This window comes from Apus apus, chromosome 1 (assembly GCF_020740795.1).
Source record: "Apus apus isolate bApuApu2 chromosome 1, bApuApu2.pri.cur, whole genome shotgun sequence".
NCBI classification, from domain to species: domain Eukaryota; kingdom Metazoa; phylum Chordata; class Aves; order Apodiformes; family Apodidae; genus Apus; species Apus apus.
Window position 1 is genome coordinate 164,682,821 of NC_067282.1, and position 18,335 is coordinate 164,701,155.

Below are 18,335 nucleotides of genomic sequence, written 5' to 3' on the forward strand. Positions count from 1 at the left end.
TGATTCACTTACAACTAGTATGTTTGTTTCCATGCCACCATTGTCCCTGGACATAGAGTAGAAAGGCCCATGGAGACTTTCTTTGCTAACTTGCTGAGCTCATTAAGCTCATGTTCCCAAACCAAGAGTATAAAGTAAACAAAACAAAACAAAAAAATTAACCTGTGAAAGAGACAACTTACCAAACTATAGTTTCTTTCTAGGCTAGTTTGAGTGAACTGATATAAGAAAAGTGTATTTTGGGTATTTGTTTTTAAAAAGAGAAAAAGAAATAAGGGAGGGGTGAAGAAATCAGTATCTCAAAATTGCATCAAACAGATAGAAAGATGATCAAATAGAAAAAATCTTCTGTTTGTTGGAGTGGTTGATGTGGGGAGTTGTCTGCAACTAAATATAACAATAGATTCCATTTTGGAGCCAGGAACTACAGATGTCTTTCTAGCACACAGCTAGTGGGTATGCTAGAAAACATGAAGAGTAAGTGATATACCACAAGGTATATAAATATGAGGATCAATCAAAGTCAGTAAAATTAAATATTACATACCTTGATTGTAATATTCACAGTCATAAGCTACAAAAAAAGAAAAAAAAGACAACACATTATTACAAAGTACACTACTACTATGGAGTAACAACAGAATCTGCAAATATGCATCCCAAAAATGTAAAATTCACTTTCATAAGCAGAAGTTTCGTTTCCCATAATGTATTTGAGTCAGTGACTTTATTTCCTCAGGCTTTTATTCAGTGACATACAGTTGCATTTAAAACAGATGTGCCAGGACAGCAGACCTGAAGCACAGGTTATTCCATAGTGGAGAATCTTTCTCACTGTCCACGAAATGTAGAATGGACTGAATCTTTTTGCAGCCCCACACAGAACACTGGACGTACTCCCCATCTGGTACACCTGTGCCTTTCCAGCAGTCTCTGCTCTGGCACACCCTGAGCACAGCCAGTCCTCTTCAGTAAGACAGCCAATTGGGTGTGTAAGACTAACAGCGAACACACAGACAGCTTGAAAAATGTGAATAAGTACAATTACTGTGCACCTGCTTCTGTCATATTTGTATTATTAGGCATCAAAAGGCCAGGGATGCCTCAGAGATGAGCTCCGGTGCAAGGCCAGCCCAAGGACATACCACAGAGCGAAGGAGATCGCCAGTGAATGACTGCTCCTTGCTGGCAGCATTTGTGGGCATAAGCTGCAATACTGGTACACAAGCACTCACAGTCCCCACCAAGATTGCAGTTGCATGTATCTGTGTGACAGTTTTTGACAAAGGAAGTTACGTCAATCTGTGGATAAAAAAAAATAATAATAATAATTAAAAAAAAGGTCTGGTAACTTAATCGCATGAGCTGTCCAAATTCCTGTTGCACCATTTTCAGCTGAACTGACTGAAAGAATTTAACACAAAATAAGGCATTTTCTAAGGTTTGGGTACACTTCTGTACAAAAAAAGTGCGCTTCAAATGATCAGCTTGTACCTACATTACATGCCTAGATAAAATGTCATTCAGTGACTATTATCAAGTGTGTCTGTCCACACTCTTGCTGTTCTTCAGTAGTTTTTAGAGAGTATATTGGAGCTGGCAGTTCTGTTTTTATAAGCCAAATACTGCTATCTATAGTCATGCTGTCAGTTTTGCATGAACAACAAGGTCAGAGCTGCAGTTCTGATTACCAACTAATTAAAGTAATAATTTGTAGAGGGGATTTTGTTCAGGCGCAGAAAACTTGAGCATGCTGGTGCCATTTTTCAGGAAAATATTTCTGCACTAATCCAGATGTTAATATACTTTGTCCTCAAACCTTAATTAGGTCAGAAATCTACTTCCCCACTTTAAAATCCTGTCATTTTATGGTTTTACCTGATACATTACTTCTTGGGGTTTAATCACCTTTTTGTAATGCTGAGCAAAGTTTCCAAAACAGTGTTCTTACTGAACACATGGAATGTTTAAAGCAATGCTTTTCTTCAGTTTAAACTTGTTTTTAGACTCTGGTCTAGCTCAGTTGTAGAGCACTCAAATGGCACACTTCAGATTACAGAAATACCATCACAGTAACAAAGCAGCACTCATCTTACAAGGTGACAGCTTCTCAGCTGGCAGTTGCGAGCAGCTAGCAGGGAAATGAAGACTGTTTTTCTGCCCTCAGTGGAGAGAGATGTCATTTTGCTTTCATTCTTTTTCTTATTTTGAAAATCAGAATACCACTGGGATGGGGGCACAAGCATTAGCTCCACTGAAAATAGCTGCAGTAGTTTCATGGCAATCACCAAAAAGCAGACTGGCTCCAAAGAGCTCAACTTGTCTCTCAGGTCTGCAGGACAGCATCTCTCCATAGGTCAGCAGCAGCCTGCTGTTGTGACAAAATGGGAGCCTAGGGTCAAAAATCTTGCTGAATTTAGGAGTTATGAGGAAGACCTTTTTTTTCTGCAAGTGTTGAGGCTCCTCATCCCCCACCGAGTTCAGCAGTTAACTGGGCAACTGCAATCTATCGGTTGCTGCCAGCCAGAGATGTAAGTTTTTGTCTCCCTGAAAATGGGGTATTCCAGCCTGACCTGAACTCTGAGGCTGCCTGTCCCACAGGCAGGCACTCCCCTGCAATGCAGGGTCTTCCACCAGAAGGAGTGACTGTAAGAGTGCTGCTCTAAGCATATCCTGAAACCCACGTCTATACTTTTTGTTCCTTCCGTGCCTCCAGTTTCAGTCTGTTTGGGCTTTTTTCCTTGGTATCCTGTTCCCCACCCTTACAGCCAGCAATCAGCTGCAGATATTCTTGATAGGAGGTCACTTTACATTATATTTCTAAGACCTGTATTTTCATATGCTGATGAATAGGTTGGAAGAACACCTGGAAAATAATTCATTTATGGGCTGTCCCATGGATGGCTATGTGCATGTGAAAATAGTTGGCTACTAATTTAACTATGTTTTGCACCTGCTATGCATTTTTAAAAATTATTATGCAAATTTTGGCATAATGTTCGCAAATTTTAATCACAAGATGGATAAGATATAGAAAATTAATGTTCAAGAGAAAACATCTTGCTTTTATAATAAGGAGCTATTATAATACAGCTCCTTAAAAACTCTCAAAAGTTCCAATTTTATTTATTACTTTCAACTTTGAAAATACACTCATCACTATGTTCTCAGGCACATGCTCAAAAAATTCTTTACAGAATAACTAAAGTCAACATTCATAAATCTCTTGGGTTAAGCTACTGCAACCTCCTCCTCAGGCGAATTCCTAACCATGTGATATCAAATTTCAGTTCTGAAAGTCAGGAGGTTCAGCTAGGACATCTAATGATCTCATTTAGTATTAATAGTCATAAAGAAAATAAGAGACTGAGACAAAATGTCATAGTAGTTCTTGCTTGCATCTTCAATAAATAGAGCACCTTTGGGAGGTTAAAATCTGAAGTAAGGAGAAATGTACAAGGCAGGTGTTGTGTTCATAAAGGGTGGATAAAATAAAATATTCCCATACAAGCTATTGTTTTCCGCACCTTGTCCAGACTGAACTGAAGGACATTCTTGTAAGTCACATCCCGGGCTCAGCCAGGTATTGGGGAAACAATGACACCATACCTCAGAGTTTTGATAAAACCAGATTATAAATTGTCATCCAATTGAAAATACTGATAGCTCTCCTATTTCTTTCTATAGCGATCAGAACAGCTAAGAAACCATTTGAGATAAGCTGTAGGCACATTACACAAATGCTTATTTTGGAATCCTGCAATATATACAAAATCCTTAAAAACGTAGGTACCTAGATAAATACAAGACATAAACAAAACCCAAAGAGAACAGAACCCTGATTATCCAACCTATTAACTCATGGCTCCCGGTTATCACCATTATGTTTAGGCTCCAGTGTTGAAGGGAACAAGGAGCTCTGTACAAACATAGCCCACCCACAGAGAGATACTTGGAGGGCTCTACCCTGTATCCTCCACAGCATTCAGACAGAGGGGAATGGGAGGAAGAAATTAATTACTGGAATTGTAATATCTTCCAACATGAGAACACACTTGGATATTTAATAAACTTACCACATTGCGACAAGGTGCAAAAACGTCACTGTATAAAATTGAGCATTCCTTTTTGGCATAAGGGAACTTGCTCTGATATACTTCACATGGTCTCAGTGTTTCATTTGGGCTCTTGCACTTAAAAACAAGCAAAAAAAACACAAACATTTTATATGAAGGTGTGTTTACCATGGACTCAAGTACACTCTAATATCATATAATTCAATACCTGCATAGCCAGAAAACAAAAATAAAGTTTAAATGCTGTCCTCTTCATCTTCCCCTTTTCCTGATTTGTTATAATTAAAAACATTTGCACAAAAAAGAATCTTTGTGTTTTGTTCTGAAGTACTAAAATGTTCCTGCTGTCTGCTCAGTGCATAAAGACAAAATGTTTTCTTTGTGACACATTATAATCATTACCAGAGCAACCAACTGTAACATCACAAACAAATACATGGTCCAAATCCATCTCTGGTGGATGGACTGACTTTAAATGGAGTCACAGATGGCTTTAGCCCTGTAAGTTCAAATAAAGAAGCAGTGGTAGGAAAGAAAAAAAAAAAAAAAAAGATCATCATGATAACTCAAATGGCTGAGATAAAACTCCCTCTCCTCAAGTTTCTCTCAAGAAGAAAAACAAATGAACAGAAAAAAAATAATAAAATGACGCTCAGCTCAGAAAACATGAGTTTATCCAAAACTATACTCTCTTGGTGCAGCAGAGAAGCTCAGGAGAGGGTAACAATGGATCCATAGGCAGCACCGGGGTGTCCTGCTGCAGCCTCAGCTGCAGTGCAGTTGCCCACCTACACTGCCCTCCTCTGCAGATGCTTGGACACAGCCACGGGGATCATACTGCCGCTCCTAGGAGGGAGAAACCCTGGAAGCATCCCGTGCTCCACAGTGCCAATGCAAGAATGCTTGGCAGTAGCAGAGTTGGATTCAAGGCCTCCAGCTATCAAATAATCCTTTACAGTATTTAGATTTTGCAGGAAAGACGACCAGGATACATCTCTACAAAGGCCAAAGGTCCTTTCTGAAAAAAAACCCCTAACTCCGACTGTGGAGGCAGATGAAGTATCAAGCCTGGCTGAACGCAGGCTGCCTGCAAGGCCAAGGTGGAACTCGGATCCGAGTGCTCTGCAGCCACGGAGATTGGAAGATTACATGAAATTTAACAAATATGTATCTAAATATATAACCAGAAAAAGTTAAGTGCAAGTTTGGGCTGCATAAGCAAAGGTCATAACATTGTAGAAGTTAAAGTGCTGTGCAAACACTACACTTTTTTTAAAGCAGCCACTGAACTGATACATCAGAAGAGAAAAATTCTTTAATTCATACAAAGTATTTACACATTTTTTTACATTCCACCTTCTAGATGAGCTGTATAACCACCAAAAGTACACATTTGCCTTCCTTGCTCACACAATGTAAACATTTTATGTAGAATAAAATTAATCCAAAGGCAGATCTTGAGGGAGAGAACCTTCAAAATCATTACTCCAAAGCAGAATAGGTGCCATATTCTTTTTATGAGGTGAGAGATTTTGATTCAATTTCCTGCTTCGAGTCAGGGAGAGAACTGATTAAAAACTGGTTCTCACAAGCATCCTAAGGGAGTGGTTTACAAATACTCATTTTTCAGGAGTTTCACAAGCCTATAAAACCTTACAACTTCTCTGCACAAATTAATAAAATACCTGTTCTCCTGTGTTATAAACATAGTTGCAGACATCCACTCCCTACAGCCTCTTCCCTTCTCAGAAACCAATTTTTCATACTGGGTTGTGCCTGTTGCTGATCTGAGCCTTTTCTGTCTCACCCCTTCACAACCACTGCTTCATCACTTTGTGTTCTGCTTACAAAATGTAACAAAAAAAAAATATATTTTTTTTTTCAGTGTTGAGAAGTAGACTTTTTTCAATACCTTTTTTCCCAGTGTTCAGATTCTATTTACTTTCAATATCCTGATTAAAGCCTCCAACACCACAGAAATTATAACTGCTTTTATAATTGGGCTGAATGCAAAATATCAGAATCAATGTATCTAATTTTGTAGAAAACTGAAATCCAGACAACAGTGATAAATATCTTATGTAGGGGAAAACGTATTCCTCCCTAAAGAGATTGCTTGATTTAATTTAAATTCAGTATGTTTTTGCTCTGACATAAAGATGTCTATAGATGAGCATGAGTTTAGAAAATCTCTGTATATCATCTGCTTACAAACTGTGCATTTATAGATTAAAATTATCATCCTTTTTTTCTAAGTTTTTACTGAATGTGGGACTTACCTGTCCTAATACCCAGCTGTCTCCAAACACTTGTGCATTTCTCACTTCCATGTTGTTTGATGTAGTTAAATCATTTGAAGTGTATTTGTCAAAATTTCCACACAAACCTGCCAGTTTACCCTAAAAGAGAAGGTTTTTGTTTGTTTTTTTTTTTACATATACTGACACTTTATAATTGGTAAAAACAACACATGGAATAAAATATTCTTAAACTGAAAAAGGTGAATGAAACTCTAACTCATGCTTTGAAAATATCTGACACTCTGCTTTGCTTACAGCTCCATATTGCAAATAACTTGTAAGCTAGTCCAAAAATCAAAAGTTCAGGTGAATAACCTCATGATTGTGAAGCCTGACTAGTTGTTTTTGTTAAAACTTGATGCTTCTAATTTTAGCTCACGATAGCAAGAACATTTGTAATAGCAGTTACAAAAGAGACAGCTGCAACTTTCTTGTATTGGGGCGTGTGCTACTGATGGAAAAAGTATATATACATGCATACATATATACAGAAAGAGAGAAAAATATATTCCTGCACAACAGTAAAATGTAGAGTTGGATTTCTAGGATGCTGTGGCTCACTACAATGAATTCCTTTTCCGTAAGGTCTGCTGCAGAGATTATCTTACTGAACAGAAGCCTCTGTAAGAAATAGTCATTGGAAACAGAAAGAGCTTGAAGTGTTTGTGTCCCTGCATGCAGCCTACAGAATTTAGCTCCCTGTAAGCTGACTCAAAACTTAAGAATTTTTTTTGCTATGTGCATTGGTGAGTCAGCTTGTATGTGAAGTAAGGGGTTTTACAACTATTGTGACAAAAGAATAGAATAGGGTTGCTTTAAAACCAGATTAGATGGTCATTGTAATGTTGACTTACATTTCAAAAAAAATCTGATATTGTATTCTAGCATAAAGTGCCTTTTTTGTATTGATGGAAAGAGCCTCATCTCAATACATGTGCTCATGATTGACATGAAGTAGGAATATAATTATCAAATGTGCAGATAAGGTTGCTCTCCCAGGAACCAAAGACTGAGTAGCGGAGACACCAAGGCAGATGATGACGATGATGTAGGAATGGAACAGAGAAGAGCAACTGGCAAGAGATTCATAGAATCACAGAATGTTTTGGGTTGGAAGGGACCTTAAAGATCACCTCCCACTATACCAGGTTGTTCAAGGCCCCATCCAACCTGGCCTTGAACTAAGGGCATGTGCAACTACTATGGGCAACTTGTGCTATTGTCTCACCACCCTCTCAGTAAAGAATTGCTTCCTACTATCCAATCTAAAACTACCCTCCTCAGTTTGAAACGATTCCCTTTCAGCCTTTTATAAGAGGAGCCTCATATTCTCCCCTGCATCATGACTGAGTCCTGGCACAGTAATAATGTCCATTTTTGTTTAGATCCTTCCCTTATCTGAACTTAAACCGAAGATGTGGCTCTATCTGTTCATCTCAACAGCCCTACTACATCTCAAGAGTACAGTTCCATAATTAACGTAACCCAGTCTGTGCTACAACGCCGGCATCTTTCATCTTGCTAGATTTGGAAGCTTCTCTTCCATTGGCTTCTACAATTATAAAAACATGGTGAACAGGGTGACTCTTAACTAATCCTCTCTTCCCTCCTCCAAATGAGCTTTGAGTCAGAGCTGAATCACTGCATATCTGCAAGTTTGCAGTGAATGGATCAATGGAATAAATATGCATATAGGAACCACCCTTTGTCTTCAGGTGTCCAGTCATTAAATCACATTCTCCACATCTTCTCATTAAATCACATTCTCCACATCTTCTCACCTGAGAAATGCTTGCTGCTGAGCACTGTGATAAACAGCTATATCACTGGGAAAGTTAGTAATGAAGAAAAGACAATCACAGTTATTCAATAGAAATCACATTAGCAACACAGAGTCTCAGATTTTTATTTTAGCTCACCTTCCATCGAGGTCCAACTTTAACATGCATCATTGTCTTCTTATCCCACAGAACTGTGATGTCCTGTTCTGGAAAGTGTATCACAGTATAATATCCAGCCTTCCAAAGCTGATAGTTTTCCTGTCCCCTTAAGGTCTTCTGACAGAAATGAATAGTTATTAAGATCTAATGAAGTAAACCTACCAGGGTATGTAGCCAATTAATAGCAAACCATATACTGAAGAATACTTTATCATATAGCTGGACCAATAATATTACAAAAAATGTTGTTTAAAACTTGGATATTTTGTCTTTTCAATCATTCAAGATGCTTTTATTTTGTACTTTGGTTTCTCTTTTAAAACCATGTGGAAAAAAACATATGAATGTCAAAATCTTTTGGCTGCTTGAGGCCTTTGAGTAGCCTTCATTGATGGACAAATAAAACTTGCAAAAAAAAAAATTTAAAAAATAGGTTTTTTTCCTGGGACCTGCTTCTTTATCCAGGCCTAGGCACTTGTACTCTGTTAATGCAGATTGAGAGACATTTTCCAAAAATATGTTCCTCTAGGGTTGTAACTTTAGAATGCTTATCTTAAGGGGCAACCCAAAAAGTAAAGAAAATAACTAACCTGCTTCTCAGAAGGTTCACTAAAATAAATCTCAGTGTCTCCAACAGTGATGAAAACATTCTTTGAGCAAACAATATCATTGTCAAAGCACTTTTTGTTCTGAGCAATTATAGATATATTTGAGTTATCTGTGCTCTGCAATATGAAGAAGAAATAATTTTGCTCATAAATTCACATGCATTTCACTCCTGCAAATTTATTCTCAGCTTACCATCACAACAATATGTATATCTTAGTATGTAGACATCTTTGAAATGAAATTTAAGAAGGTTGCTGAACAATGAAATGCATTTCTCAATTCAAAGCTCAAACTTTGGAGTTAAACACAAAGCCACTTCACTAACTCAGAGGATCAGCCTACCACTTAAAATAAGAGTCTGGTTTAGGCTTTTAAAATGTGCTTATACATAGAATCCAATATTTACTGCACAGTACGGTTGTCAAAATTGAGACATGCTATAAAAGGAGCTTTATTTTTAAACCAAGGTACTTGAGATCAAGCTGTTTTCGTATTTTTAAAGCTAAGAAACCTACCATCTGTAAGTACTAGATAGAGCAATTTTTCTACCAGCACCCATCAAAATTTGCAAAACCATGAGTCATACTCAATGTTATCGGAAGGGGCAAAGGTTTCTGCTGATATTTTTGTTTGTGGGTTTTTTCTTTAACATCTAGAATATTTGTCTACTCTGTCTTTTGATTTCTTAGTGGTTTAGTACCCAAAATTCAAATTTACTGCCTTCCCAATCCCGTATCAGTTGGCTCTCCAGCCTGTAAATTAATTTTGCATCCTCAGCATGTAGAATCATTTTTTCACCCTTGCTCAGCGTGTCTGTTTATTCACCTACAGCTTCTGTGGTTCTTCTATACCTTAAGGAAGACATACATGCACCCTTTAGTTCCCTGTGCTGGAACAAAGGAGACCTGCTGTATTTTCAGAGTTGATAATTACACCACAAACAAAAATAAAAGTTGAATTACTGTTTCTTACTTTAATTTGCCTTTCAAGTATTTTCTGTACCAAACCTTGCAAGTGAACAAAACAACAAGTTACAACTATATATAAGACTTGAGAGAGTTACGTTCATAACATTAATGTAAGTCAGTAACAGTTTTTCTGAATCCAATTTAATTCTGATACTATTCAGTCCCACAGTCATTATAAACCTTAGATAAATATGAAATAAAAATCTTGGAGGTAGCAAACCTACTGAGTCATCCTGTCTTCTATGAGACATTTGGGTAGTGCCGGAAACAAACAGATGTTTAAAATTCTCCTCTTACTCCCACCCTCTTTGAAGCACACTGTGAAGACTATGACTAGCTGAAACTGATTGCACGTTCTAATGTGCACAGTGGGCAAGATCGGAATGGCAGCTATCACCAGTTCCCAGGTCCTGGGAAATCCTCTTGCTCCCAGCAAGGCTCTTGTAGAGCTTCACTTGGCCACAATGGGAGGAGGGATCCCTTGCCTTGGTTTGAGTCCACAGCATCCCTTCCCAGAGTTTTGCTCCCTCCCTTTGGTCAGTGTACCTCTGAAAGGTGCTGGGTGTGTATTCCTAATTATTCGTGGCCTGTCTCACATTTGTACCCTTATTTGTTCTGTGCACATCAGAATTCAAGCATAAAAAAAACATATCAGCATTTTTTCCTCACCAGTGAGAAACATTGCATATAGGCAGCAACTTTGTTTTCTTAATTAAAGTCATTGTTCCAAAACTGTTTAGAGAAAAATTTCAATCTAATAAAAAGGAAAAAACAAACCAAAACAAAACACAAAAGCAACAACAACAAACCAACCCTATCTGATGGGAAGTGCAGAGGCATGTTTGTTGTCATACAGAAGAGGTGGTAGAGCTTTGCTGCCCTTAGTCTAGCATGGCCTACAAGCCAGAGGATGCTGCTACTTGGCAGAGAAAACACTCTACAGCAAGCGTGAACAAATGTGATGAACATAAGGTGTGGGAGATGCCCGCAAGCTTTCTGTTACCCTAATGCCAAGACTTAAGAAACAGGTGGTATGTGTCAGCCATTAGCCTGGAAGACAGTTAAGGTGGGTAAAGTTAGTCACTGGCTGCTAGTGGTAAGGGGGTGTAGGAAATGGGCGTTTTGTGATTTAGCAGGGCAACTCAGTTGAAAAGTACTGAAAGCTTCAGGGTAAAGCAAAGTTCATATCTTCTGTTGTGAAATTGTTTCAGGTTGCACTTGGAATGAAATTGGTCACTACCTTTTTGGGAAATACACTGTGTTTTAATTCAGCCAGACTTGCTGCTGGAGTCAGTCCAGCAATTATTCCCCTCCAAGTCAGATAACAGCCCAGAGCATTTTTTGATTTATTGGAGGTGGTGTGGTAAATTAAAGAGGAGACAAACTCATTAGTTTAGTAGATAGGATGCAAGCTGATACTTTCTGTGCTGGCCAAATGAAAAGTGAGCAAGGAAGCTACCTCCCCACCATGAGTCAGTTCAGAAAAGGAGTTTGCTTGCAGTTTATGGATCTATTTAATGCCTAGGACATTGTGGGCTGTTTTCATTGCAGAGTTCATTCCTCTTCAGTTAGCTTAGCCTCAGCAAAAGGGGATACTCTGAGTTAATGGGGAAGCAATGTCTTCACTGTAAGAAAAGAGATGGAGTGCTTTATTTGAAATAAGGATATTTAATTCAGGCTAATTATCCCACAGTAAAAATACACCTTTTTTGGCAATGAAGACAAGTTCATGGAGCAGCAGTGGGTAGCTATATTAGCTGTGCTAATTGAAGCTGCTGCCTGTGCCTTCTGACAGGCCAGGCCAATCCCTTCAGCTGAACAGCATCAACATATTCAAGTCAGAAGTTTCTGTGTACGGTTGGGATTTGAGCCAACAGCAAAAGCTGAGTTATATTTCAAGTTAACTCTGCAGTAGAGAGAAGCCTGGAGACAGGGAGTGTTTTGCTGACCAAAGCCAGAGCAGGGAGTCCTGAAGACATGTGAAGTACTTCCTTACTTGTAGGGCTCTGTGGTGGTGTTAAATAAAAAGAAACAATGCGGGATAGAAATGCAAAAGAGACAGTGGAGGTGGTTCAATAAAGCTATGAGTAAACCAGACGTTTAAGAAATAGGGGTTTGCATTAAATCCTGAATCTTCCATGCGTTCTCTCCTTTTAATTAAGTCTTAGACCTAAACCCAAAAAAACACCATTATGGATTATGTCTATTTTGTGGCTCAAAGCTTTCACAGTAAGATTTGCTTTATATATACACCCTTGCCATTCTCTCCATACATCTCAATAAAAATTGAGTCTTTTCCCAGCCATATGGTACCAGCCAAATTCAAAGTTGAATGACAGTTTCTATCATGGTCTTCAAATTATTCTGTAACTGCTACATGTGCAGCCCTTCAGCAAGGAAGAGATAAAATGTGATTGAACCTCACCACTTACCTATTGTCAACACAAAAGAAGGAATAGGGGCTATTTGTATAAAGTGAGGATCATCTTTTAATGTTTGTACAAGACAGTAAGGTCTTGGGCAACTCTCAACAGCTTTTAGGGACTGGGATAATTTAAATTATAAAGATCAAGTTCCATCTCTCTAATCTGCACTGAATCCACACAGGTATGAAAGCCAGCTTTTGTCACTACTGCTGGAAGAAATGTCTGAGCAGACACTAGGAGCAGATCTAATGAATAACAAGGTGGGGGGTTATGTTCGGTTTCTTTTTTTTCTGCACAGTCTCCTTCCAAGGCAGAATTGCTCTTTACCTTTTTAGGTAAAATGCACCCAACAGGGGATGTACTACAGTTCATCATGTGAAACCTACTTACGCTGACAGAAACTAGAAATAAAATGGTTTTCCCACTGCAAGAGTATCTTCCCACGTAAATTACCCTATCCAGTCTGTTCCAACTTAATATCAGTTTCTTTGTGATAACACAGAGTTGCCAAGCAACAGGGAAGACAGAGTCACAGCTCCGGGCAGTCAGTCAAAAGCTCATTGTCAGTCCCGCTTCTCAGGACATTCTTTTTCTACAGTGCACTTTTTTTCCATATTTCTTCCTAGCTAGTAGCGCTTGGGAATGCTAGGGTTTATTTTTGTTAGAAAGTTTCTATTTCAATAACCCATTTGAAATTTTCTATTGCTCTGAACCACTAACAACAGTGTGTAGGGTGCTCACATAATCAAAATGCAGCCTGGGAGAAGACAGTTTAAAAGTGGCTGCATTCATCTTCTTTGAGAGTTTCCTTAAAATCTCTCTAACGGTTCAGTGTAAAGAGTCATTATTTTCCATTCTTAATACCCTGATTTCCCTTTTTTGTTCTTGTTGTTTGTTTGTTTTATTGCTTTTAGTGAGCTTGATCCTAGAAGTAAAGCATCCCAGATCTAGTGAACACTTAGGCATAAATATTTAAGTGTGCCTTTAGACCAGCTAGATGCCTTGGCCCCTGACATGATCTTGCTCTGTTTGTTTCTTGTGCCATTTTATGGAGTGGTTGATCTCAAGATAATAATTGAAAACACATTAATTATGCAAAATTAATTCACCATTTACACCAAGAAGCACCTCCTCTTGGAATGCTTCTTTCATTTTGCTGGTGTGATAATTTCTTCTATACCATTTCAAAATTAGATATGTATATTCTGTGTCACTTCAATCACTGCTTTTGCATCCTGTACAAGTTTGTACTGACAAATCCTTTTCCCCATAGCTATTCAAACATTGGAGTAATATTGCTTGGAGTCAGCAGATGGCACTGATACACATTCTCTCCATTTGGGAAGAAATCTGTATGAAGGCTGGGAAACAATATTACAGGAAAGATAGTAGGTGATCCTCTTACAAGAGATAAAAATGGAATACTATTAGTATTTCGTTTTCCACTGATGTTATATATTGCTATACAAGTAATTTTAAAAACCTCATATTTAGGAACTAAGATCCTATGAGCTAGATTGTTCATGCACACACACACAAATTCTCTTTTCCTCAGCATCTTCTACAGAGCTGTAGGTTACATGATTATTTTCACTTAAAATATAGCAAAGAAACTTGCAATACACCTGTAAGATATGACACATTTCTAGATTGTAGCACAGTTGAGTAGAAATGGAGGAGAGCAACATTATTTGAGTAGTTTCACTGATGCAAATTCAGAGTGAGATTATTTCAGCTACTGACTCTCGCTCAAACAACTGCCAGATACCTGCTAATGCATTCACAATAACTCTTTCCTATTTCCTTGAAAGTAACTTCCCAAAAGGATACACCTCTGGCAGAATAAGTTTTCAACAATCCCTAGAAAGATGTATTACAAGTATAGATGTATACATATGCAAGCAATAGAAAAAATAAATAATTGTGTTATATTTTCTTTACTATACACAGGGGTTTTGTAGTAGATTTTATGTCAATATAGAGTTGTTGGGTCTTCTGAGGTTTTGTCAACCATGTTTTTTAAATTAAATTATTTTTTTAAAATCTACTGCTAATGAAAAGTACAGGACAGGGAGTATTTTACTTTATATACTTCAAAACCTTGTTCTAAGTTCATATTTCTTAATTTTGAAAAAGATGGTTACTCAGATAGGATTTCACTGGAAAGGTTTTTCTTTTTTATATTTTAAGAGAACTATATTTAAAATATTCAGAAGAGATCATTTAGAACAGATTTTCTTTTGTTTCATTTACTTAGCTTGCCTGCTTGTGTATCAGATTTGGCTTTTGCAAGGGTCACATTGCTGAAATCCCTTTCTAATTAAAAAGGAGATATTCTGAAGATTAAGGATTTAGGAACATTCAAATATTTGTTTCCAAGTGACACATACTGCAACACGAGCTACTCTGAGTCACAAATCATCTTTACAGTTGGTGGTTTTAGTTTTAAATATCTAAACAAGTATTTATATGAGGCCTATTATTATTGTTTTATTCATAATTTCATGATAAATGTCAGTATTTTGTCATTGTTGGCTGTAATGATACAGTACAACATAACGGAGAAAAAAAAGACAAGATCGTGTTGATAAATTTGCCTTTTCTGAGCTCTAGCAAATGATGGCAGGAGCTGGAAAGCTGAAACTTTTATTTATTTTTGTAATACAATGAATGTTAAATATTTTTGTTTGCACTGTTGAAATTTAGTTTCTATGCATTCAGAAAAAAGCTCATATCCTGACCTAAACCAGAGTACATTTAATTCACATCAACCAGAGTCAGAAGCCATAAATTGCTAAAGCAGCATCTGCAGGTGCTTAGCTTGAGCATCCTCCCCTTTCAAACATAGCAAAAGGCTTCCTTTTTCCTGCTGCCACCACATTGTACAGCTTCCTGAAACAGCAGCATATGATGCTGGTTTTTACTCATCTTCTCTGCTGTATGAGTGGACATCGACAGTCCACAAAGCTGGACCCACCAGAGTCAGTTTGACTCAGGCAGTCATTCTTACAGTGAACTGCCTTTTCACGCAGCCATCAGACTGTTAGTATAGCCAAAGGGCTGTTGGATGCTGAACATTAAGCCAAAAGTAGAAACTGAAGGTGAAAAGGTCACTTTCTTCAAGCTGTGTGGTCGCTAAATGGCAAGGTCCTCAGAAAGAGGATCCAACTTCTGAGTCACACCATGCACACACGGCCTCCAAATTGCCATTCTCATGGCAAGAAACTTTTCCCCAAGCCTTTCCTGGAAGCCCTCCATGCTAATCTGCACAAATTGAAAGAAATCTTTCCTTTGTTGAAGAATAAAGTGATTCATTCATTGCATAATTTAATGGTCTGGAGAATCAGGTGGTGGAGACAGAAAGGCATGTTGAGGTAATTGAGTCTGAAATCATTGATCTGGAGAAAATGGAATCAGAGTATAAATCCATTGTCAACTGTAATCCAATCTTTTGCTCACAGAAGGGGTAGAACAAATGGAAAAACAGGCACAAGCCAATGTTATCTGAGCACTGTGCTTCCCAGCTGAAGACAAGGATGCAAAGGGATGTCTCCCACAGGGAGCTCCCTGCTGACCCTTACAGAACTTCTAAGGACCCAGAAAAAATAAGACATCCAGAAAGGTTTCCTCTGAAATCATGGGACTGGTGAAAAGTAAACTATTGGTATTCCTTGCAACTAAAGCAGGGCAAACTATTCACAGTAAACAATACTTTCACTGAAATATAGTATCTCTTTTTGGGGACACAAATTTGCATGCAAATTGTCAAGAAACAACATTATTTCTACACAGTTGCTGCTGCTATAACTTATTTCACAAGTGTTTTAGGTAAACATATTTTGGCACATCACTTACTCATGAAACAAATTGCTGGAATGTGACTTTGAGGATTAGATATGCCAATTAAAAAATTAAAGACATTCTGATTGGAACCCCATGTTACAGTTTTATTCCCTAAAGAAATGCAGGTTACTTTTAGAGTCAGGTTTCCAATTTAAAACATTTGTATTTCAAATTCAACATTATTTACTTTCCCATTAAAATCTTCAGAGTCTATTAAAAGAAAATATTTGTTTTAACTATGAGCAGTCAGATTGACCATGTCAGTTAACCGTGAACCTGCAGCTTTAGTCATCCATAGGGTAACTAACAGCAAGCAGAATGTATTGATTTTATCAATTGGCTACAGAACATGTGGTGCAAATTAATATTTCATTCTATAGGTTTGACAGCTTTGTGGATCTGGTGCCTCGTATAAATGATGTTGAAAAAGGCTGTGCAAAAAATTACAGATCTTCATTAAGGTGGAAATGGGATAAAGGCTTCCTCAGGTGTGACAGATGAGTAACTGAACAATTGTTGCTTGATGTGTGATTGCTCCAACTTATGCCCAATCATCATTTAACAAACTTACCAATCAAGATAAATATATCAGCAAGTAACATGTATAGATTATCAGTGCATCAACCAGCTTCTGTATTAAGAACTCTGATAAAAGCATCATAAACTAAGAGCTTTGAACTTGCTTCAAGTTACAAAAGAAGGGTTATGCAAGAAAACTCCCTTGCTGTATTCCCCTGAGCACATCAAGTATCTAACACTGGGGACTGCTCATCAATAGGATAATCATTTAGGAAACTAGTACTGGTTCACCAGATCATGAATGTTTTGTTCAATTAATGTCTGCTTTAACAAATGGGCTCTTCTGTGGTGTCTCCTAACCCGAAAGAGTTGTATCTGCACTTTTAATTGGCATAACAGTTCAATTATTTGATCAAATGTCTGATCGTTGCTTTCGTAATCCCCCAATACACTAAATCTGGTGGTAACATTGGCTTTAAAAAAGCCTTCATGGTTGCATCTAAAAGATTAAAAACCTGACTTTAAAATGGCCAGAGCCCCAATGCCAGATGAAAAGAAGGGAAAATATTTTTATTGCATTCTTTAAAGTTAGAACTAATCCATATAATGTGAACACTTGAAGATGAGGGCTTAGTTCTGCCGACCTCTGTCTTTCCAGATACAGGAATGAAACAGTCCTTCCTTTTCTTGGCTGTAGGACATTACTGACAGTCTACTAAAGTTAATGGAAAGACTTCAGTGTGTTTTCTGGTGGGTTTTTTTAAAAGGCCGATAAGCATTACAACAGAGTTCACTCTCATACAGGGGTATTCTGATAGGTAGACTATTCCTCTAAACTCTTGCTTGAAGACTCCCTCAAATCAGAGAAAACATAGTCCTGCTACTGAGAAGAAAACAAGTCTGGGGCAGCTCCAAGGACACTAACCCTACAAGTCTTAATAAACACACTAAACTGCAGGACTAAAATCACCATAAATACAGAAAAAGGCCAACATGTGTGATAGAAAGACAGCCATTTTCCTATAAAAGCAGAAGTCTATGAAACAGGTAAGTGGAAAAAATAGACAACAAGTACAAATAAAAAGGAGAAAAGGTTTGCTAGAAAAACAGCAATATTTTGTTAGGGAAAGAATGTAGCTTCGTCAAAGACAGAAGATAGACAAGGAAATGGAAGAAAGCAAGCTATTTAAATATTTTTAATATAAGAAATTGGTTGGCTTGAATTCATCAATATGCACTTCAGCTAAAATTAAGTGTTTATTAATCTGCACTGATAAAACTTGAATAAGTTGGTCTCATTTAGATAAGATTTTTCTTTTTTTTCATTTGAAATTACTGAGGTTTCAAAATGTTAGAAAACAATACTGATGTCTTCTCTGTGAATGTCATTTTTCCATACAGGGACTTTACTTCTCAATGTGTAATGTATCTCCTAATTCTTTGAAAAAGACCAAGTTTTCATTTTAGGAGATATTACTGCCCTAATTTCCGTAACTGCTGCATTAAAACTTTTTTGGTCACTTTCTGACTGATGGTATATCAGTTGAACTAGTTATAAAGGACTTTTCATACACCTACTGTCACCTTAAACAAAAAGGCCTGACAGCTGATACTGATGTTGAAAACCGAGTTTGAGGTTTCATAATTGGCTGAA

General features: G+C 37.6%; 1 protein-coding gene across 1 annotated transcript in view; it reads right to left on the minus strand.

Annotated features, from left to right (window-relative positions):
* OTOGL (otogelin like) overlaps nt 1-18,335 on the minus strand; it is a 92,298-nt gene that overhangs the window by 38,426 nt on the left and 35,537 nt on the right. Inside the window, exons 26-31 of the mRNA XM_051621881.1 lie at nt 8,907-9,041; nt 8,296-8,433; nt 6,356-6,475; nt 4,077-4,193; nt 1,146-1,302; nt 548-574 (exon numbers count right to left, since the gene is read on the minus strand). Of these exons, the coding sequence (XP_051477841.1) occupies nt 548-574; nt 1,146-1,302; nt 4,077-4,193; nt 6,356-6,475; nt 8,296-8,433; nt 8,907-9,041 (694 nt within the window). The remainder of the gene's footprint in view (nt 1-547; nt 575-1,145; nt 1,303-4,076; nt 4,194-6,355; nt 6,476-8,295; nt 8,434-8,906; nt 9,042-18,335) is intronic.